This window comes from Wyeomyia smithii, chromosome 2 (genome assembly GCF_029784165.1).
Source record: "Wyeomyia smithii strain HCP4-BCI-WySm-NY-G18 chromosome 2, ASM2978416v1, whole genome shotgun sequence".
In the NCBI taxonomy this organism is placed as follows: Eukaryota; Metazoa; Arthropoda; class Insecta; order Diptera; family Culicidae; genus Wyeomyia; species Wyeomyia smithii.
In genome coordinates this window covers 175,559,809-175,582,655 of record NC_073695.1, presented here as the reverse complement: position 1 = coordinate 175,582,655, position 22,847 = coordinate 175,559,809, and the positions used below count along the sequence as shown (strand labels likewise).

At 39.1% G+C, this 22,847-nt stretch overlaps 1 protein-coding gene across 1 annotated transcript in view; it reads left to right on the top strand.

Moving 5' to 3' along the window:
- LOC129721979 (sortilin-related receptor-like) overlaps positions 1 to 10,973 on the top strand; it is a 33,065-nt gene extending 22,092 nt beyond the window's left edge. The window contains exons 2-14 of the mRNA XM_055675126.1: positions 2,146 to 2,406; positions 2,474 to 2,635; positions 3,095 to 3,218; positions 3,281 to 3,671; positions 3,733 to 3,999; positions 4,081 to 6,951; positions 7,015 to 7,171; positions 7,240 to 7,519; positions 7,582 to 8,289; positions 8,349 to 8,617; positions 8,776 to 9,044; positions 9,105 to 9,273; positions 9,353 to 10,973. Of these exons, the coding sequence (XP_055531101.1) occupies positions 2,146 to 2,406; positions 2,474 to 2,635; positions 3,095 to 3,218; positions 3,281 to 3,671; positions 3,733 to 3,999; positions 4,081 to 6,951; positions 7,015 to 7,171; positions 7,240 to 7,519; positions 7,582 to 8,289; positions 8,349 to 8,617; positions 8,776 to 9,044; positions 9,105 to 9,273; positions 9,353 to 9,667 (6,243 nt within the window). The 3' untranslated portion in view covers positions 9,668 to 10,973. The remainder of the gene's footprint in view (positions 1 to 2,145; positions 2,407 to 2,473; positions 2,636 to 3,094; positions 3,219 to 3,280; positions 3,672 to 3,732; positions 4,000 to 4,080; positions 6,952 to 7,014; positions 7,172 to 7,239; positions 7,520 to 7,581; positions 8,290 to 8,348; positions 8,618 to 8,775; positions 9,045 to 9,104; positions 9,274 to 9,352) is intronic.
- The last annotated feature ends 11,874 nt before the right edge of the window (positions 10,974 to 22,847 follow it).

Genomic DNA, 22,847 nt, shown 5'->3' with positions numbered 1-22,847 from the left:
AGAGGAAGCACAGTGCATAATAATAATAAAATTAATTGTAGAAATATTTCTTTCGAAAGCTGATTTATGTATTTTTTTGATCCAGTTGGTAATCTACTAAACACTTTCGATCGAATGCAATTAAAACAGTAAACCGGTGTTATCTAGTTTTTTACAAACAGATTAACATACTTTTGAGTGGATTTGGTTCGTTTTGAATGTGAAATTATAATCTTTCTTCGGTAAGAAAGGTGAAACTATATTCGCAATTATACCCAGGTAAAGAAGTTAGCAAACGATTCTCAGAAAGAAAGTGTGTTGTGAGAGCAGTTGCAAAACAGCAAAATTTGCACCAATCTCTTTATTTCTAAAGCAAATAGAGTGCAGAAGAATCACTGATTTTTTTTCGCTGTTTTTGAAACAGCTGTAGAGCACTGTTTGTAAGATGAACAAACGAAACAAATCTTGTTGAGCTTTTGATATTGTTATCACAAGAGGGATTTTTAGTCAGCAGAAATTATTCTTGAGAGGAATCAAAGACCCATTTGTACAAGCTGCAATAACAAGGTTGACTCAACCAATTACTCAGAAAAATCTAGAATTATCAGGAATTTCCGTTGACGTATACTATGTTATGGTTCAACTGAATTTTAAAGTGATACTGCACAAAATCTTCAATTTGTAATACAATACTGAACAACAAACGATCCTGATTGGTAGATCTCGACAAACTCGTTTTATATTTGTTAACTAAACTATTTATTGTTATAAGTATCAAAATTTCTTGTTTTCAAGTCCGACAAATATAAAAATCCAGATTCAATATAACACCCATCCAAGTCCTAATTTTTTCGGTGAAATACCAATTTAATTATAATTCAAATATGAGCATCGTAACTTTGTGTAGCACTGGCCTTCGAGACTTCAACAAAATTATTTGAAAGTTGTCTATAAGTGTTGAGGATATCTAAAAACATTATATAAAACCAAAAATATCTAAATTGAATGCGTTAGTGCGTTAATGACAAATGGTCTGCATATTCACATTAATTGTTTTCAAAAGTTGTCACTTTGAAAAAATTTAACGATGTTAAAATAAAATCTAAAGACGATAAGCATGTCCTACAAACCAAAACAAGTAGAGATATAGCGCTCTACACGTTTTATAATGACTGCATTATACATCAGTTTGTTTACGTTTTGTTGTTTCTTAATTCACTGGTTAAGCTCTACACCCTCGTTGGTTTTTATTTAGTTTTAATACACTTCATTAGAAAACATTTCATATAAGTGATTGAGCGGAAATTTTGCATTGCACTGAAGGAAAAGGCTTGTTTTTTACAGGTTTGATTCGAAAAGTGCTTTCTTCCAACACATAACAAAATATACAAAAATGATTCGCCGATGGCGAACTTGGCATGAATTGTACAGCAAACCGCTTCAGTATATACAACTGACAAGGTTATCCGTAAATTTTGGAATGACCGACGAGGTTACTTATTTTCGATTGCGAATCGGACTAAGTACAAACAACTTCGGATACTATCAAACAATTCTCTGTTAGCTGCGGTTTTTCCGCAGCTATTAGAATTTAAATGAGTCAATCGATAAAAAAACAACGGCAACAAGTCACTTCGGTTTATTATTTGTTTACGTTGAATCCTTCTACTTCGACCACTCTCTGCAATCGTTTTTACCGCTATGTTTCTCATTGACAAAACCTGTTCCGCTTGCGATTATAATCAACTGTTTTTTTGCACAGTTTCAATGTACCTTTTTTCCTTCGGTTTCTCAAAATAGCACTATGGTTGAATGTTTTTCTTTTCCACGCGGGACAACCAACGTGTAAAAAGGAGATTGGTTTATATGCATGTTTTTTGCTGTCCATTCATATATAGCTTCTTATTACCAACAGTTTATTTATGGGGTTTTAGTTGGCATTTTATTTTTACGCTCTTTTTACTGCCTTCGCATTGACCGTGAAAAGCCAACAACTGATGAACATGTGTTTTCATTGGCACAGATAAATCGACTTTTTATTGTCCTGTGAATCAAAATAGTAATAAAGTGTTGAGAGCGAACATATGTGTTAAATTCATTGATGATGATATAATAATTCTAATATTCTAATCGACGATAATTGATTGTTTGTTTTTGTTCTTACAGGTGAATAAACTGAACGACTCACATGCTCAACTGATTGTGCATTGGCTCGGCGAGGGAACAAGCGTGATGATTTGCTTGGCACGCGAGCCTCCTGCTGACAATGATGCGAAAGCACCACCCCCGCAGCCGTCCAGAATATTTGTTTCGAAAGACTACGGTGACACGTTCGATGATCAGACGGAAATGTTTGAACTCAATATAAATGGATCCATCGTAAATTCCACTGTGGAACAATTTTTCACCCATCCAAAATTCAACACGGTATGTAGACACGAAAATCCTAAATAGATTTGAGACTGTTTATTTTCTCTCTCTCTCTGCTTCGCAGATTGTGTTCACCGATCCAAGAAATAAAGCGATATTCACCTCTGAAGACTACGGTAATTCCGTGACGGTGCGAATGCTCAATTTCACACCATCCGACGTTACGTTCTATGAAGCAGATACTAAGATGATACTTATTCTCGACAAAAAAGACCCGGAACGGAAGGTATTATAATATTTTTTTCGATTTCTTAGATAGATATTTTGTAGTTACCTAGATCTAGTAGTGTGCAGCAGAGCGTAAAACATAAGTAACGTAAATAGACTTATATGACTTCCACTTATTCTAAAATTCACTGGTTCTTCTTTTCACAGCCTTGTTTTCTATCTACCATCAAAACATTATGGGTATTCATGTCGAGCTCGTATAAAAATACCCAGCCGTTAAAATACTTACCTCCATTGACGAGTAATGGAAGATATATAAATTACGGCTGAATATTTGTATACGAACTCGACGTGAAGATCCCTATTATATTATCATTGATACAAAAAAAAAACATTCCATAACATTGTTATATTATGAGACACCCGTATCCGACTGCAATATCTGTACTTATAGCGGCAAAGTCTGATAAAATATATTGTGCCTTAGATAACCCTGGTTTTATACTTTTACTTCCAGCTCTACTATACTACAGATTTTGGTGCTTCTTTTACACTTCTTCAAAGTTATGTAAAATCCTACATATGGTCGTCCGGAGAAGGCGTACCAATTCATTTGTACGTAGAACGTAAGGAACCAACAAGTGAGTGACATTTATCGCTAATTTTCCGATCACATCTTCAATGCTTCAAATGTTTATTCCAGATACTTCCTCTGTGATATTTTACAACGCGTCTAACTTGCGTAAAAATATCAATCAGTTTAATGTACTGATTGAAAAGGTGGAAGATTTCCATATCAAGAAGGACTTTATGTTTGCTTCGCAGCGACTCCCCAACAACACTCAACTATTGATTAGCTACAAACGAGGCAAATTTGTTAAGGCCGATTTTCAAACCGAACTAGACATGAAGGGTTACCACGTAGCAGATGTTGATGGTCGACGAATCATGATTTCGGTGGTACACACGGAACGCATATCCCATTTGTACGTTTCTGAGTCAAATGCCGACATGACAGAAATCAAATTTGTTCCCAGCCTGGAGAATGTTTTTACTTATATGCCTGAACTGAATTGGAGATCCAGCTGGTTGGTGTAAGTAATATTAACTCTTGTCTGTTTGACACTGTTTTCAAATTTAATTTTATTGGTGTAGTCAATCATCGGATGGGGCTTTTACCGATCTATACAAGGTGGAAGGATTGCGAGGAATTTATATTGCGTCTAAAATCAACAGAATACCCCTTGGCGAGACAATCTCGCCAGATTCGCTGGTATCATTGATTACGTTCGATCACGGCGCATCGTGGAAACCAATAACTGCTCCTACTACAGACGACGATGGTCAACCAATTCAGAATTGTGTGAAGGATTGTAGCTTGCATTTATCGCAGAAATTCAGCTCATTGTATCCGGTAACCAGGTAATGCTTAACACCATATTAATTTTCCCTATCTTAATCCCTTAATTCCCTTATCTTAATTAAAACAAAAATTGAATTCAGATCTGTGAGCATAATGAGTTCCAAGTCAGCGCCAGGTGTTATTATGGCTTCCGGAGTAGTGGGTAAATCGCTTAAAGGTCATCCAGGTGTCTATATTTCACGAGATGCCGGACTGACATGGAAGCAAATTTTGAAAGATTATCATTTCTTCAACATGGGTGATCACGGTGGAATTCTGGTGGCAGTTAAATACTTCAAGTCAAAGGGGGAAACAAACGAGATTCTGTACTCGACAGATGAGGGCGAAAAGTGGATGTCAACGTCTTTTCATTCGACTAACCTGAAAGTTTATGGTTTAATGACTGAACCGGACACCAACACGACTATCTTCACGCTCTTTGGATCGGAGCAGGAGGAACATAAATGGCTTATTATAAAGATCGATTTGAAGAAGGCTTTCACTTCTAACTGTACCGAAGACGATTACAAATTCTGGGCTCCAGCGGCTAACACAAGCGAGCCGTTTTTGCCGTGTATTTTGGGTCTACAAGATACGTACCAGCGAAGAAAACCTCACGCTAATTGTTATAATGGACTTGACTACGAACGGCCGATACGACAACAAGTATGTTACTGCACTAGCTGGGATTTCGAGTGTGATTTTGGATTTAGCCGAAGTGGGTTTATGAACAGTCCTTGCGTGAGAAATAAAACTGTGGCGAACTACGATCCATATGCGATTCCAGCCACTTGTAAGCCAGGCCAGTTTTTCAACAGAACCAAAGGTTATCGTAAAATTGAAGGTGATGTTTGCGTAGATGGATTTTCCTCTCAATATTTACCACAATCGGTTCCCTGTCCAATGGAAGAAGTGAACGATTTTCTAGTGATCGCACAAAGAGATAAGATTTCGCGAATTAATTTGAGCAATAAAACACGAGAGGGTTTCCCAGTAACCGGCCTTAAAAATGTGATAGCTATCGAGTTTGACAAGAAACACAATTGCGTATTTTGGGCAGATATAATGACCGATGTCATTGGTCGACAGTGCTTGAATGGAGATCAACCGACAGAGTTGCTGATCGATAGTGGACTTTCGTCAGTGGAAGGTATGTCCTATGATTGGATATCTGAGATGCTATACTTTGTGGATGGCATGCGGTTAAAAATTGAAGCTGTTAAAACCACTTCAAGTCATTTGGGTCGCATGAGACGTACAATAATTGATGCCCCCAATCTGAATAAACCTCGTGGCATTGTTGTACATCCTCTACAAGGATACTTGTACTGGACGGATTGGAATGCTCTGCGACCGTCAGTTTCTAGAGCTAATCTTGACGGAAGTGACGTGAGAGTGCTCTTCACGAAGCCCGATGTAATTTGGCCAAACGGTGTTACTATCGATTATATTGCTGAGCGGTTATATTGGGTCGACGCAAGCAAGGATTACATTGCAAGTAGTGATTTGAATGGCAAAAATTTCGTTAAAATCTTACAACAGGATTCTCGTGTTGCGCATCCGTTCGCTGTAGCTGTTTTGAAGGATCTCATGTATTGGGATGATTGGAAAATGAACTCTGTGTACTCTGCGGATAAAGATCATGGCATAATGATTAACATAATCGCTGAGGAGATGTTGAATGCGATGGATCTCAAAATTTACGGTCACTCTATCCAGGAAGGCACAAATGCCTGTTCGGAAGGCAATAAATGTTCTCACATTTGTGTTGGTGCCCCGAAGGGAGGGTATAGTTGTCTGTGTCCGGACGGCATGGAAAAGAACGCTCAAGGTCAGTGCCTGTGTCCAGGTGGAGTGACACCATTTGCAAACAACACGTGTGCACGATCTGGAAGCACTTGTGGTTCGAAATTCTTCGATTGCAAGAACGGCATCTGTGTTCCATTAATGTACAAATGCGATGGTGACGATGATTGTGGTGATCGATCGGATGAAGAAGGGTGTCCCTCGGATAAACCTCCATGCCCCCCGTATATGTTCACGTGCAAATCTGACAAACAATGTGTACCGAAATATTTCGTTTGTGACTTTGATCGTGACTGTTTGGACGGATCGGACGAACAAAATTGTAAACCGGCATCCTGTAGATCCGATGAGTACACCTGTGGAAATGGACGCTGCATTAACAAGAGCTGGCAGTGCGATGGTGAAGATGATTGTCGTGATGGAACCGATGAAAATCATTGTCATAAAAACAGCACCGCCGTAGTGGAGTGTAAACCCGACGAATTTCGATGCAATGGAACGAACACCTGCATTCCGAAACAGTGGCGCTGTGATACCGAGCATGACTGCAACGATGGTTCAGATGAGTTCAGCTGCGCAAAAAAAGAATGTGAGTTATGGATGTTCACGTGTGAAAGCGATATGCGTTGCATTTATAGAACATGGCAATGTGATGGAGAAAAGGACTGCAAGGATGGCAGTGATGAGAAGAATTGCAGTGCATCAACTGAGGTGCCAAAGAAACCCGGAATTAACTTCTTGCCGGGAGATTCATGCCATGACTGGATGTTTAAATGTGCCAATGACAAATGTGTGCCATATTGGTGGAAGTGTGATGATGTGAATGACTGCGGGGATGGTTCGGATGAAGCTGGATGTAACTCTACACAATCGATGACGAGTACAACACTGAAACCGATTCCAACGAGGAAAAAGGAACGACTTTGCGGCTTACATGAGTTCCGTTGTGACTCTGGAGTATGCATTTCGAAACGATTCGTTTGTGATGGCTATGAAGATTGCACCAGGGGCGAGGACGAAGATAACTGTCCATCGCAAAAGCAGTGCAGCATTAAACACTTCAAATGTCGCAGCGATGGAATGTGTTTGCCAATGGATAAGTACTGCAATAACGTTGTTGATTGCGCTGACGGGAGCGATGAAGATTGCAAGTTCAAACCAAACACGTGAGTAGTCTGTTCAATCTATCTGAATTTTTCTAGAATGTCAATGTTAAAAATAAATTATAGACCGGCTACAATCAGTAACAACTGCACAAATAATCCCGGCGTGTTCGCATGTGATAATACGTGCTTTGCTCTGATGGTGCAATGCGATGGAAAGCCCGATTGCTATGACGGAACTGACGAGGAAAATTGCAAAAAAATGAAGACCAAACATTACCAGGTTGATTCAATGTTCAAATTAACCATTATGTACATCATTATCATTTCGCAATTTTGTACCGTTTTCAGGTTACTCAAATTGGAGTTGATGAACGTTCATTGAACTCCACAAGTTTTCTCATCTTTTGGTGGATCCCGTTGCCGCAAGATGTTAGCTTCGAATATCTTCCTTCGATTTATTACAACGGTGAGTGGAAGAATGTCAGCAACTGGATCAATCAGACGGATTATCGATTCACCAATTTGAAACCATACACGCTTTACAATGTAACCACGTACGTACGTGTAAAAAATCAAACTAAAATTACACCACCGTACATTTATTACGAGATCGCTACTAGCGAAGGAAGTAAGTTAGATATTAACATGAAATATTACGAGCATGTCTAGACGTATATTTTATATTTGCAGTTCCGAGTGTTCCTTTAAATGTATCGGTCGTTCAAATCAATGGATCTCGAATTCAAGTCAGCTGGCAAGCCCCGAAGGAAGTGAATGGACAATTGCAAGGTTACACCATAAACTACCGTTCGCAATCAAAGAACGTCGGACCTGCTCAGAACGTGAAAGTTGGAGCTTCCGAGACCAGTGTTATTATCGATACTGAGTTCAAACCCAACGTAGTGTACGAATTTTGGGTAAAGGCTCGCAACGGCAAACATGAGTCAATCTCTTCCAATATGGTTCAGCTAAAGTTCGATGGTACATCAAACATTGAAAAAATCAGTAAAATTGATGTAGTTAATATTACGAAAAAGTCAGTCACGTTGGAATGGAAACCGGTAAACAATGCGGATGGTTACATGATTCAACCGATTCTACCTCAGTCTTATCCATTGTTGAATACCATTTGGACCAAAAATTCAACCGTTACGTTGGATAATATGGTTCCAGGTACACAATACGTTATTAAAGTGGCTGCCTATGTTAAGCAGTACGTTGGACGTCATGAAACCACCATTGTTTCATTTGGTGGGGATCCCCTGCCTGCTGTGCAATTTAGACTGAAAGAACAAACGCAAAATTATTCACTGATTGAATGGGATGAGCCACAGGGAAGCTTCGGCAGGTTGATTTATGGCATTTACTATGGAACAAATATGGATCAGCTGTTCGAAGGTATTGTTTATCAGTTAATTTTTCTAATATGTTATAATAATATCTTGTTTTTCTTTCAGCATCAAAAGTAAATACCACTGCTACTAGTTACAAACTAACAAAATTGCGACCTTGCGAATCGTACGTTGTTAGCGTTGGTATCGTTGGTCCCATTGGACCTGGTCCGTTGGGTCGCAATCCGCTTAAACTTGATACGCCTTACAACAACACATTGCCACCAAAGGAACTAACCGTTGATATAAGCGAAACTAGTCAGATGTACTCAGAAATGATAATTCAGTGGAAGCATAGCTGTTCGCTGGAGTCATCATCCTATCCTAATTACATTGTAAGTACATTACACAGTACATTCACTCGCTGGTGATAAATAATTGTTGACAACTTTGCAAATCTATTCAAAATAAACTAGAAATCAAAGTATTGAATTACTAACATAAAAATTTGATCTGAATAACTAAGGCGTCGCTGTGTTTTATTTTTTTCCAGATTTCCGTGCGCGAGTTAACGAAAAACAAAGTTTCTCTCGTGAATATAAAATCGTCGGCCAACAAAACGCTAGTGCACGTGTTCCGCAGTATACCCCGTGGAGCAGCTTATGAAATAGGCGTCTACACCGATGTTCCGAATGCTCAACCGGCTTACACGGCTGCCTATTCTGCTCCTCTACCAGCTCCGGTACGCTTGGATGTACTGCCCGAAACTAATGGAACTTATGTGGTGTATTGGAAACCAGTCAACGGTTTAAAGGAAATTGAGTAAGAGCCACTTCATGTTACGGCAAGTATATGTTTACTAATCGAATCATTGTTTTCTAGATTTAACTATCAAGCGGTTGTATACGAAGGAAGAGGTGTCAACACATCCATCCCACCCTTGATTGTCATCGAAGCCAAAGAACCACCAATTTTAATACATCCAGATCGATTGTCTGGTTTACCCATGAATAGTCTTTTCACGGTTGGAGTAAGACTTAAAACAGCCGACGTAAGTATTATAGCAAAGTTTTTGTGTTATGTATGTTAAATGCTTTTATGTAACATGCTCATCTGCTGTCTATTTTCAGGGTTTCTTCTCCGACATAGTTGAAATTCAGTCGTTCTCCAAACTTAATTCCCAGGGTTTAGTGCGGGAGTCTTCCTTTTCGTATGCGTGGTTGTGGATTATTCCCACCATAATCGCACTAGTACTCGCTCTCACAGTGGTGTATGTAGTGCAAAGGCACCGGCGCTTGCAAAATTCGTTCAGTCGCTTTGCTAATTCACACTATGACACTCGAACGGGTGCCACTCGCATTGGTGATAGTCTGGATGACGATGAACATGAGCACCAGGAGGTGCCTAGAAGCTTCTCCGACGACGAGCCGTTGGTTATTGCGTAAAAGATCTCGCTAATGGCTAGTAGAATTCAGAGGAAAGATATCAATAAAACGCAGAAAACGCTTGTGCAACTACTATGCTCACGCAGAAGAAAAATAATTCTGAAGCAAAACGATAGGGATTAACATTACACGTGAATCATGTCTCCTAGGTTGGGGCTAGGTTCGTTTTGTCTGTGAAAATAATTAAAATTTTTAAATAGTGCTAGTAGTAATGCATGTGTAAAGTCCTAAAAACAAAAGACTTGTAATTGTGTATTTATGTTGATTTTATTTTGATAGGTTTATTTAGTTGCGTTTTACTGTACATTTTTAAGCTGTTTTCTTTGTATAGAAGATTTCCTGTAACATATATCGATAACAGTATGCATCCGGTATCAAGTAAGACTTTTTGCAACGCGTGAGACCGAACGGACAAAATGAGTGAAAGTGTGGCACAAAGAGGAGCAACTTCTAAGGCACACAGACCAAGGAACAAAGATATTAAAGAAAGTAAGAATTCAAATCTAGAGAAAAGTGAATACGGTAGTCGTGTTAGAACGATCATAGAGACAAATCAGCTTTTTCAGTACAATGAAAATACTGACCAGAGGCATTTGTTATCTTAGCAAAGAAGAAGAAGCACATCCATGTTAAACTTGAAACCAGTCGTGTAGTAAAAGCAATTCAAAGATTATTTTTAATAGGGTCATTTTATCGAACGAAGGCGTCTTCATAGAGAATCAGTTTTGAGGTAAGAGTCTATTAATAACGTAATGTGTTTCCGGTGTTTTAAATAGTTACAATAACTATTTCCTATATTTTTTCAAAGCTTTAAACTGTTAGCAATGAGTTTTCTTCTGTTCGGTACGAAATGCAGAATGAATTCTTAATAGTTTCAGATGATGTGCTAAATGTAAATGAGAATTAACTATGAAGACAAAGATTAATGATAGTAGATAAAAATAATGATACATTATTATTATTTTTATTCAGTAAGCATACGGTATGGTATTGGCAAACAAATGTTTGAAATGTGATTTTGTTCGTGTTTTGCGTAAAATAAAGGGTATGAGAGAAATAATTTTCTGCAAAACGACAGTCCCAAATCGAGATTTTCCAACCAGACAACTTCTTCCTATTTGATCGGTTCATGTTTTCGAATGTCTTTGTATCTAGAGAAATGAATCGTTCCAAAAGATGAAACTAAATGATAAGTAGTGAAAAAATAAATAACCTTACGGATTAAAGTATGAATAATGATTGTATTCGTAAAGTGTAGAATTGAGATGCAAAGTGACGTGGGAATAAACTCTCAATACCAAACGTAGTACGATTTTGTTCTTTTATTTGTTGTCGTGTGAAACTTCTGGGAACAGCTTCTAGTCGTGATGGCTTATTCATGGTTTTGAACAGAAAAAGTTGGCATGAAATGATTCTCGGTTCAGTCAAAATGAGAATATTACTTTTTCATAGAAAAGTAAAATACATCCGCAAACGTTTCCTTATTTAAGGTGGTGGTAAAAAAAACATTTTGGATCACCTCATACCCCTATATCGGTTTGAGAAGAATGATTTATCTGTATGAAATATTTTAAAAACATACAACCAGCTGGCAAACAAATAACGGACTGGTTATTAGTTCCATACATTGTTACTCTTCGAGAGAATACCAATAACACTGCAAGACTTATGCTTTTCAACTATTATTTGAATGTTGGTGGCTCTGGCGAGGTCGGAAGTACGTGTAAAGGCGGCAGAGAAATCGCTCACCGGGTTCATCGCGTTTAATTTTACATACTGGAAAACTTACGATTTTTGTACATTATTACTTTCGAACACTAGGGTGACAATGACTGTACGGAAAAAAATTATCTTTGGCCCAAAAAATTTTACTAGGGCGGCTGTTTCTGCTGCACTGCAGGCTTTATAGGTCAGTATTAGTGTTTATTACGGTGGTCCTCGTGATTCTGTGGTTAGCGATGTCGGTCGGCTAGCTCTCCCACACGGTTGTGATATCGGGTTTGATTCCCGATCGAGTCGAGGATCTTTTCGAGCTGGAAATTTTCTCGACTCAGCACTGGGGCACGGTGTATCGTTGTACTTAGGGACCATCCATTAATGATGTCACGCGTTTAGAGGGGGGAGGGAGTTGCAATTATTGTGACATTTTGTGACATATGGGGGAGGGGAGTGAGCTTGAGTGTGACATCACATTTCAACTAAAAAAAAACAAAAAAATTATAAAAAAGTCACATACCTTACCACAGAGTTCAACTCAGAACCATTCATGATATTTGCATCATTCATTTATTGTTCTACGAATCCTTTTTTTGCTTAAGATTTGCCTTAGATAAAATAAATGACAATTTTTTTTCTCGTTAAAAAAGCATAATGTTCGTTAATTCTGTTTTACCGTGCATGTTCGTTTATGAATGCTAGCGCAATTCCATTAATTTTTAGTATCACTCAATCCAATCAATACAAAAATTGTGACAAAACGTAAATAAAAATGCTTGGCTATTGTAACATGTGGAGAAGATTTGGATTGCGAATTGATTGAAAAAGAGGAACTAAATATTGATGGTCTTTCAAAAATCAGCAATGATGCTGCAGTGACTGTCTCGGCTTTCTATGTTGTCGATATGCGACTCCATCAACAGCATCCTTGGACTAAGAACTAAACGCCTTTTTTAGTTATCTTCTGTAATCTTCTTTCCCTTTTAGTTTCAGTTTTTCTTTCAGTAAAATCGTTCTTATTAAGAAAAAAATGCATTCCTAACAAATTTCTCGATTTTCAATCAATTACATATTACCAAAGAAGAGGGATGGGGGTACAAAAACGTGACGTAATTAAGGGGGGGGCAAAGAAGTTGTGACAGCTTGTGACAAGGGAGAGGGGGGGGGGATTATTTTTTTCCAAATTTTGCGTGACATCATTAATGGATCTTTGTGCCGTGTCAAATAAATTATAGATGAAGAAAAAAAAAAAATCATTAATGGATCGTCCCTTATCCTACACATGCAAAATGTGCCAAAAACAATATCGATAACGAATTCTCTCAACTAATCTAGTTGATCGGGACCGCTATTAGCCCCAAGGCTAAGCGTGCGATATTGTTTTTTACGGTAGTCACTTCACGGTGAAATCAGAATGATGTGAATACAGTCCTATTAGGGGACTCACGGAAGTGAAAAAAAAATTGCAAAGTGAGTGACATCTGCCGTGAAATCTGAGTTATTATGAGTGTCGTATCACTGAAGTGAAAACGGATAAAGCAACGTTTCGCGTGGAATTATTTCACGACCATTTTGATCGGTGAAATGATTTCACGAAGATGGGAAAATTAAAAAATCGATTGATTTGTGATCTAATAATAATATATATTGGATTCATTTTGCAGTTAAAAGGAATCTTTTTTTATTTCGGAAAAATCTACTCTCTGGGACTTACAAATCTCTGAGCTGCGGCTAGTAGAACCTGAAGGAAAACATTGACTTTCGAATTTTGTTTAGCGGTAGGACTCAAAAGTTTCGTCTTCTCGAAAAATGTCATATAAAATTTCAGCTCAATCGACTATCGTAGAGCACCATCTTCGTTGGCCTTGGGCGATACTCTTCCAGTTCCTCCGAACGTACAGGGCGCTTCCAGGTCCTCGTCCAATGTATACAGCCAGCGTGTTCGTGGCCTTCCACGAAGCCGCCGACCTCTACCTGGTTCCCAATTTTCGCAATTCTTTCTTCCGACATGTGTACTAAGTGACCCACTTAAGTCTGCCGTGTTCAATACGGTCTATAATGTTCACTTCTCTATACACTTGGTGCAACTCGTGATTCATGCGTCTGCGGCACACACCATTTTCCAATTTCCCACCGAGAATTGTACGCAGCTCGTTTCGCTCGAAAACTCCGAAAGCTTTCCGGTCCACCTTCTTCAACGTCCACGCTTCGTGTCCGTAGAGGGCCACCGGAAAGATCAGCGTTTTATACAAGGCCAATTTCGTCGACGTATGTTAGTTGCGAGACCTGAACTGGTTACGCAGTCCGTAAAAGACCCTATTCGCTGCTGCGATCCGACTTTTTACTTCACGGGAAACACCGTTGTCGCATGCAACAAGTGTTCCATTCCAAGATAAACCAATTCTTCAACAACTTTAAACACTTCCCCCTTTCACTGTGGTTGTAGCCACAGTTCCATGAATAAACTCCCGTAAACTGTTGCTGTTGCCAGTTACGTTGATTTCTCCTATCCTTTCATCTAACTTCTGGCAGTACTCTGCAGCCACTCCTTCAACTGATAAGCGTTGGGTATTGAAACGCAACGTTCTGTTGTTTCTTGTACTCGTGACGCTGGAAGGACCTTACATCCATAACGTTCGAGAAATGTCGACCGTCGACCAGGGGCCATCCACATACCACGTGGACAGCTTGGGGGGGGGGGGGTATGTGTAATGTCCACGGTCCATACAAAAGAAAAAAAAATTATATGAGCAGTTGTCCACGGGGGGTGGGGGGAGGGGTTCAAAATCGTCAAAAATCTGTCCACGTGGTATGTGGATGGCCCCCCAGCACGTGGTCTATCTGGAAGCAAAAGGTAAAGTAGGCTCGATTTCCAGCTTGCATACGTCGCTGGACCTCCTCACCTGTGTTATTGTCGGCGGTTACCAGAGATCTCAAGTATACGAACTCCCCTACCACTTCGAGTTCGTCACCGTCCATGATCACCGTCGAGGCGAATGTTGCTTTCTTTCGAGTCATTTCCTTCTATATGGTTTTTGACGCATTTATTTCTAGTCCACTTCTAGTCTGGCGTAAAGTTGACTACCTTTGCTGAAAATCGTGCCTCTCGTTTCGATGCCCGCTCGTCGGATTACACCCTCAAGGGTAATGTTGAGCAACGTGCAGGATAATCCATCTCCTTGTCTCAACCCTCTGCGCGCTTCGAAGGCATTCTAGAGTGTCCCCGACACGCTCACATGTGTTACTCACTCGGTCTTAGGTAGCTTCGATATGTCGTGTAAGTTTATCCGTAAAACCGTTGTCGTGCATTATTTGCCATAGCTGGTCTCGATCGGCTGTATCATAAGCTGCCTTGAAGTCCACGAAAACATGATGTGTGGGCACGTTGTACTCCCAAATTTGATCCGTAGTAGCGCGTGCTAGTGCGAATCCCGCTTGGTACTGCCCTACGAGTTCTTTCGCTAAAGGAGATAAACGGAGGAGTAGAATTTGGGAGAGAACTTTGTATGCATTTGTTGATCAGCGTTATGCCGCGGTAGTTGCTGCATTGTAGCCGATCGCCCTTTTTATATAGATGGGCATACAACTCCTTCCATCCATTCCTCCGATAGTCTCTCTTCCTCCCAAATTCTAGAGATTACCCAGTGGAGTGTCGTTGCTAGTGCCTTTTTCCATGTTTATAGAGCTCTGCCGGTAGCCTGTCCTAGCCGGCGGCTCTGTTGTTCTTGAGTGACCCAATTCCCAATCGATATCGGAACTGGGACACTACTGTCGTTTGTAGGCACTCGAAGGATAACTTCCCTTCCGTCTCCTTCCGTTGCTCCGCTATTAAGGTGCTCATCGAAGAACTGCTACCACCTGTCAACCACCTCGCGCTCGCTTGTGGTCAGGTTTCCCTCTACGTCCCTACACATATCAGGACTCGGTGTGTAGCCTTTACGGGATTGGTTCACCTTCTCAAAAAATTTACGTGTATCGTTAGTCCGAAACAGTTGCTCCAGTTCTTCACGATCTTTGTCTCCCTGCTGGCGCTTCTTCCTCCTCAGAATCGTGGTTTTGAGCTCTTCGGTATTTGGCCGCGTTCTCTCTTGTAGCGATGCTTAGATAGTTTTTCCAAGTTCTTTTCTTACTCTCCATCGCTTGCTGCCATTCCCCGTCAAACCAGCCATTTTGTCGGCCTGACGTTACCACACCAAGTGGTGCGGTTGCGGCCTGTACAATGGCCAAGCGTAACTTCCCCCACCTATCGTCAAGAGTCGAAGCATATAATCCTTTCGTGGAAGGTAGTGGTGCTTATTACGGGAGTCACTTCACGGTGAAATCAGAGTGAAGTGAACAAAATCCTATTACGGGACTCACGTAAGTGAGAAAAACGTCGCGAAGTGACATTTGCCGCGGAATCTGGGTTATTATGAGTGTCATATCAGTGAAGTGAGAACGGAAAAAGCGACGTTTCGCGTGGAATTATTTCACGACCATTTTGAACGGTGAAATGATTCCACGAAGCTGCCATAAGTCTTAAAGTTGATTGATTTGTGGTCTAATGGTAAATATTGGATTTATTCTTCAGTAACGAAACGAATCAGAATTTGATCCGTGCTTTGAAGCGCTCAAATTTTCATTTTTTTGCCCGATGAAAAAAATGCAAACTAGTTCAGGAAATGTTCGATACCGCTTGTTTTTTAATTAGTTTACAACGGTATCACAGTTCCCTGCCCGGCGCGGTACTTTATAACTGGCGACGAGTGATAAAATCGGTTTCGCGGCAAAATTGTAAGTGCGTTAATTTAAAATAGTTATATATATTCGCGAGTGTTAAAAGTCCGTAAGTGAGTTTTGCGGTGATAATTTGTTACCGTCGGTACAGTGAAAAATAGTTTCGCGGCAACGGCAACGGTCGGCGCCGAACGTTAGATTGCACTAGGTTTTTTTGGTGAAGTTAAAGAGCGTACGGCAGGTTAAGGTTTTTTTTTGGGGAAATTTGATAAAAGGTAATTTGTTTCTTAATTTTCTCTCGAGGGCTAAGGTGCTGGGAGATTAATTAAGTTATAAATTTTGCCTAAGTAGTGATATCAAGCAGGCGACGGTCTGGAAGTGTTGCAAGTGTTACGGGAAAAAAGAGTAAAAAAAATTAGTTAGGCAAAGGTCTAAATTAGCGCAATTTGGGAATAAAAAAGTGTTTGGTGTAAATTAATGTAAAGAAGAAAGTAATTAAAAAGGGTTATGGTGAATAATTAAAAAAAAAAGAATAAAGGAATAGAAAAAAGTAATTGTGTTTGGTACAAAGGAAATTTTGAAAAGCTATTGTCTTGAAGGACAAAGAGGTATTGAAAAGCTTTTGTGTGAGAAGAAAAAAGGCTATTGTGTGATTTTCAAAAGAAGGCAAAAGGCTATTGTGTAATTTTCAAAAGAAGACAATGTGTATTGTGTGACATTCCAAAGGGGATAAAAGGCTATTGTATTTAATTGAACAAAAATTTTAAAGCTATTGTATTTCTTTTTATCTAATTTTTTTTCAAATTTCATTTTAAAAAAGCAGTGATTTCTATTTAAAATTTAAAGAAATTAAAAAGTTTTTAAAGTTTTAAACTAATAAAATTGAAAGTGAAACAAAAAATTATCTGGAAACCAAAAGGAGATAAAGTTGCAGTTGGGGCGTTACGCTATAAAGCTCTGTGCGTACGGCGCAAGAGATTTGAAGCTTTGCGCAAAAAGCTTACTCATCAGCTGTTGGATCTCAGGTCTCTGGACAGTCTCTCCTGGCTAGCGAACCTATACATTAGAGAAATGACAAGACACTCACCGTTAAGGCAACTGTCAACATCAAAACGGGCGAGCTGTATAAATTTGCATTGCCGTTATCCGTTTTGATGTTGACAGTTGCCTTAACGGTGAGTGTCTTGTCATTTCTCTTATGTATAGGTTCGCTACTCCTGGCTGAAAGTTTGTTACAGCTCTCGCGTGAGGTAATATTCATCGGGTTTGGTGAGTGACTTTTTTTTCTCATTTTACTTTCATCTGTTTCCATTCCACTCAGCGTTTTATTTGCACTGAATATACTGATGGCTTCAAATATAGTAGGTTCAATTGAACCGTACGTTCCTGGCGCGTCTTTCGCTAACTATGTTGAGCGTTTGGGATTTGTATTTCAATACAATAATGTCCCAGAAAATAATCAGAAAGCTTTGTTTATTACTCTTAGCGGACCGGCGGTCTTCGGGGAATTGAAGTTGCTTTACCCCGCTAGGGATTTATCTTCTTTGCAATATGCAGAGTTGATAAAAAAATTAAAAGAAAGATTCGATAAGAAGGAATCTGATTTGATTGCACGTTTCAAATTTTACAACAGAATACAAGCTATATATGAATCGGCGGAAAATTTCGTCTTAGCAGTAAAGCTTCAGGCGGAATATTGTGAATTCGGCGAATTCAAGGAGACTGCCATTAGAGATAAACTTCTGATGGGAGTCTATGATAAGGATTTGCAGCAGAAGATGGTAGGCGAGGAAAATCTCACTCTGGCATCAGCTGAGCGAATGATTATCAATTGGGAACTAGCCGGTTCAAGAGCTAAAATGATAAGTAACAGATCGGATCAGATTTCTTCAATTAAAACAAGGTTGGGTAGACGGGACAAGTTCATTCGCGGCGGTTTAAATAATGAACGAAGCAGAAGTAGAAGCAGAAGCAAATAGTTTAGCGGACATATTAGGAATACTGGCGGCTACCAGGGCAGATCGAGAAGCGGTTCGAGGCCAAGGAAAGCAGATTATGCTAAGCGTAGCATAATATGCTACTACTGCGGCAAATCTGGACATGTTATCAAAAAATGTTTTAAATATATAAATAACCAGAGGAAACCTACAGTTGGTTTTGCCGATGAGCTTCAACCGGGTACGAGTACGCAATTGGAGCAACTTTTCAATCGACTGCAACCTGTGCTGGATGATTCGTCTGACGATTCAGGTGAATTTAAATGCATGATGGTTTCTAACAAATCAAACATTAATGAACCATGTTTGATTGATGTTTTGATTCAGGGTCACTTGGTTAAAATGGAGGTTGATTGTGGTTCATCAATAACGCTTATGGGGAAGCGATTATTTGACAAACTTTTTGTTGTACCTATTCAAAAATGTGTAAAGAAACTGGTGGTCGTTAATGGGGCTGAGCTTTCTACCGCGGGAAAAGCTTTAGTAGATGTTGTGGTGAATAGGAATTATCAACGTTTGGAACTTATTATTTTAGATAGCAAAAACGACTTTCTTCCATTATTGGGAAGAAATCGGTTGGATAATTTTTCTCCTAATTGGAGGAAAGTTTTTATCAATTTGAATTCTGTTACTGTTAACAACATTGGGGTTGTTGATGAAAAGGAAAAAGTAATAGTAGATATTAAAAAGCGGTTTTCAAACGTTATTGATAAAGATTTTTCTTCGCCAATAATAGGTTATGAAGCTGATCTTGTGCTTAAAGATCATTCACCCATTTTAAAACGTGTTTATGACGTTCCGTATAGATTGAAAGATAAAGTTATAAATCATTTGGAAATGCTAGAAAGGGAAAAAATAATAACACCAATCAAGACATGTGAATGGGCATCTCCGGTTATTGCGGTTGTTAAAAAGAATCGGGAAATACGGCTGGTTATAGATTGCAAGGTTTCTATTAACAAAATGATCATCCCAAACACATATCCCTTTCCAGTTTCACAAGATTTGTTCGCGCGATTATCAGGTTGTAAAATTTTTTGTTCTTTAGACTTGGAGGGCGCTTATACTCAGCTAGCTTTATCAGAAAAATCGAAGAAGTTTATGGTTATCAACACCATCAAAGGGCTTTTTACTTATAATCGTTTACCTCAGGGGGCGTCCTCCAGCGCAGCAATTTTTCAACAACAAGTTTTGGCCGGACTTGAGAATGTGTCAGTTTATTTAGATGATGTTTTGATTGCAGGAAAAAATTTGATTGATTGTCGTGAGAAACTTTATGCAGTTTTAGAACGACTCAAAAATGCAACATCAAGGTGAACTTGAATAAATGTTAATTTTTTGTTTCAAGTTTACCATATCTGGGGCACATCATAACTGAAAACGGTTTACTTCCAAATCCAGACAAAATTAAAACGATTAGTGAAGCTATTGCTCCGAAAAATGTGACTGAATTAAAAGCTTTTTTTAGGTCTCGTAAATTATTACGGAAAATTTGTTCCTCATTTATCATCTAAACTTTTTTGCCTTTACCAATTGTTGAAAAAAGATGTAAAATTTATTTGGGACAATAATTGTGAAAAAGCTCTTGCAGCTAGCAAAGACGCTTTATTAAAGGCAAATATGCTAGAGTTTTATGACCCAAGAAAAAAAATTGTTGTTATTTCAGATGCATCAGGCTATGGACTCGGTGGAGTCATAGCACATATTGTTGATGGCATAGAAAAACCAATCTGTTTTACATCTTTTTCACTCAACAAAGCTCAACGTTCTTATCCCATTTTACATTACATTTTACAGCTTTAGCCTTAGTAAACACAATAAAAAGTTCCATAAATTCCTTTATGGCCAAAGTTTCACCGTTTATACTGACCATAAGCCACTGGTAGGCATTTTTGGGAAATCGGGTAAAAATGCAATTTATGTGACAAGGTTACAACGGTATATTCTGGAGTTGTCTATATATGATTTCGACATTCGTTATAGACCGTCAGCCCAAATGGGCAACGCTGATTTCTGCTCACGTTTTCCGCTTAATCAACAAGTACCTGTTGATTTTGACAAAGAATTCGTTAAGAGTATCAATTTGACACAGGAAGTTCCTGTAGACATTTCCAGAACTGCTAAAGAAACTTCTCAGGATTCATTTTTACAAAGATTATTATCATGTCACCAGAATGGTTGGCCTGAAAGATTTGACAAAGATTTGATAAATATCTATATCTATATCTATCGGCCCGACTTGGAAGTTATGGACGGATGCTTAATTTTTCAGGACAGAGTCGTCATTCCAAGGTCGATGCAAAGAGAAATTCTAAAACTATTACATTTGAACCATTCTGGAATCGTAAAAATGAAACAGTTGGCTCGTAGATTAGTATATTGGTTTGGTATAAACGCAGCAATAGAGTCTTTTGTCCACTCATGTGATATTTGTAATAGAATGGCAATAGTACCAAAAAATAAAAATGAAACACATTGGATTCCGTCAATTCGTCCTTTCAGCAGAATACATGCAGATTTTTTTTATCATGGTCAAAAAGTGTTTCTGCTAATAGTTGATAGTTTCTCCAAATGGATCGAGCTAGAATGGATGAAGTTTGGTACTAATGCTAATAAGGTAATCAAAAAATATATGTCCCTTTTTGCTAGATTTGGTCTGCCGGACGTGGTGGTTACAGACGGTGGCCCACCCTTTAATTCTTCTGAATTTTTTCATCATTTTTGAAAAGGCAAGGTATCATTGTGATGAAAAGTCCTCCTTACAATCCTTCAAGTAATGGACAAGCTGAGAGATCAGTCAGAATTGTTAAGGACGTATTGAAGAAATTTCTTTTTGATGAAGGGGTTAGGAAACTGGACACGGAGGACCAAATCAACTTGTTTCTTATCAACTACAGAAATTCTTGTTTACCAAAAGATGGTAGTTTTCCATCAGAAAAAATTTTAACTTACACCCCAAAAATTTTATTAGATTTAATTAACCCTAAGAAAAAATTCATACCAAAGAAAATTGACGATTCTTTTGATGATTTAATAGATAACAAGGACCGTAGTATTACAGGTAATACTGAAAAGGTCTTCAAAGATCCAATCACTAATCTGAAGTTGCGAGATACCATCTGGTATAAAAATCATTATCCGAAAGATATTTCAAGATGGATACCAGCAAAATTTTTAAAACGTTGTTCTCCTGCAACTTTTCAGATCAGTGTTGGAAACGTGGTGGTGCGAGCACACCGAGAGCAATTAAGGCTACCCAAGACGACTGAAGTTCGCCAAAACATAACGGTGCCAAGCAGGATGTTTATTAAACGAGGTCGAGTGGTTTGGGAGGACAGTTCCGAGGATGACTTCATTGGGTACGATGACGAGCTGGTGGAGTCAGCCACGAAGAAGAAACGCTCGGACGACCTACCGGATGACAAAGAACAATCCTCGCTGACATTGCGGCGATCTGAGAGGCTAAAAGGAAACAGAAAAAGCTACAAACAGTACAAGTAAAAACATGAAGAGTAGTGAGCAAAATACGACGTCAATTGGACGTTTTCAGTTTAATATTTAATCATTGGCTAGAGCATCTATGGATGCATTCTTGTTTTGTAAATAATTTAAATCAGCGGTATGTTGTCAAAGAACGCATTCGGTCTCATTTATATTTTGAGCGTCAAAGAACGCATTCGGGTTTAATATTAATGTAGTCTTTAAGACGTCAACGGACGATTTCTAACTATAAAAATAATACAAGTGTTTAAACACATTCAAATATTTTGTAAACTATCAATGTTATATTTAAAACTTTAAAGGAGGAAGAATTGTTATATCTACCAGAAAGGCTTAGTAAAAGTCAACACCTCGTTCGAACTCCCTCTCAAATAATATTATCATTTTTGTATTACACACTTTCGGAACACGCACACATATTAAAAACATGACTAATAAATAGGACTGAGCAGGACTCAGTCCGAGAAGTTGAATTTCTGATCCTGGAACCTTCGCTTGTTTTTTAATTAGTTTTCAACGGTATCACAGTTCCCTGCCCGGCGCGGTACTTTATATTCCAGTTCCCCCGAATGTACAGGGCTTCTAGGTCCTCGTCCAATGTATACAGCCAGCGTGTTCGTGGCCTTCCACGAAGCCGCCGACCTCTACCTGGTTCCCAATTTTCGCAATTCTTCTTCCAACATGTGTACTAAGTGACCCACTGAAGTCTGCCGTGTTTAATACGGTCTATAATATTCACTTCTCTATACACTTGGTACAACTCGTGATTCATGCGTCTGCGGCACACACCTTTTTCCAATTTCCCACCGAGAATTGTACGCAGCACGCTTCGCTCGAAAACTCCGAAAGATTTCCGGTCGCCCTTCTTCAACGTCCACTCTTCGTGTCCGTAGATGGCCAGCGGAAAGATCAGCGTTTTATACAAGGCCAATTTCGTCGACGTTTGTAAGTTGCGGGACCTAAGCTGGTTACGCAGTCCGTAAAAGGCCCTATTCGCTGCTGCAATCCGTCTTTTTACTTCACGGAAAACACCGTTGTCGCATGCAACAAGTGTTCCATTCCAAGATAAACAAATTCTTCAACAACTTTAAACACTTCCCCCTTTCACTGTGGTTGTAGCCACAGTTCCATAAATAAACTCCCGTAAACTGTTGCTATCGCCAGTTACGTTGATTTCCCCTTTTCTTTCATCTAACTTCTGGCAGTACTCTGCAGCCACTCCTTCAACTGATAAGCGTTGGGTATTGAAA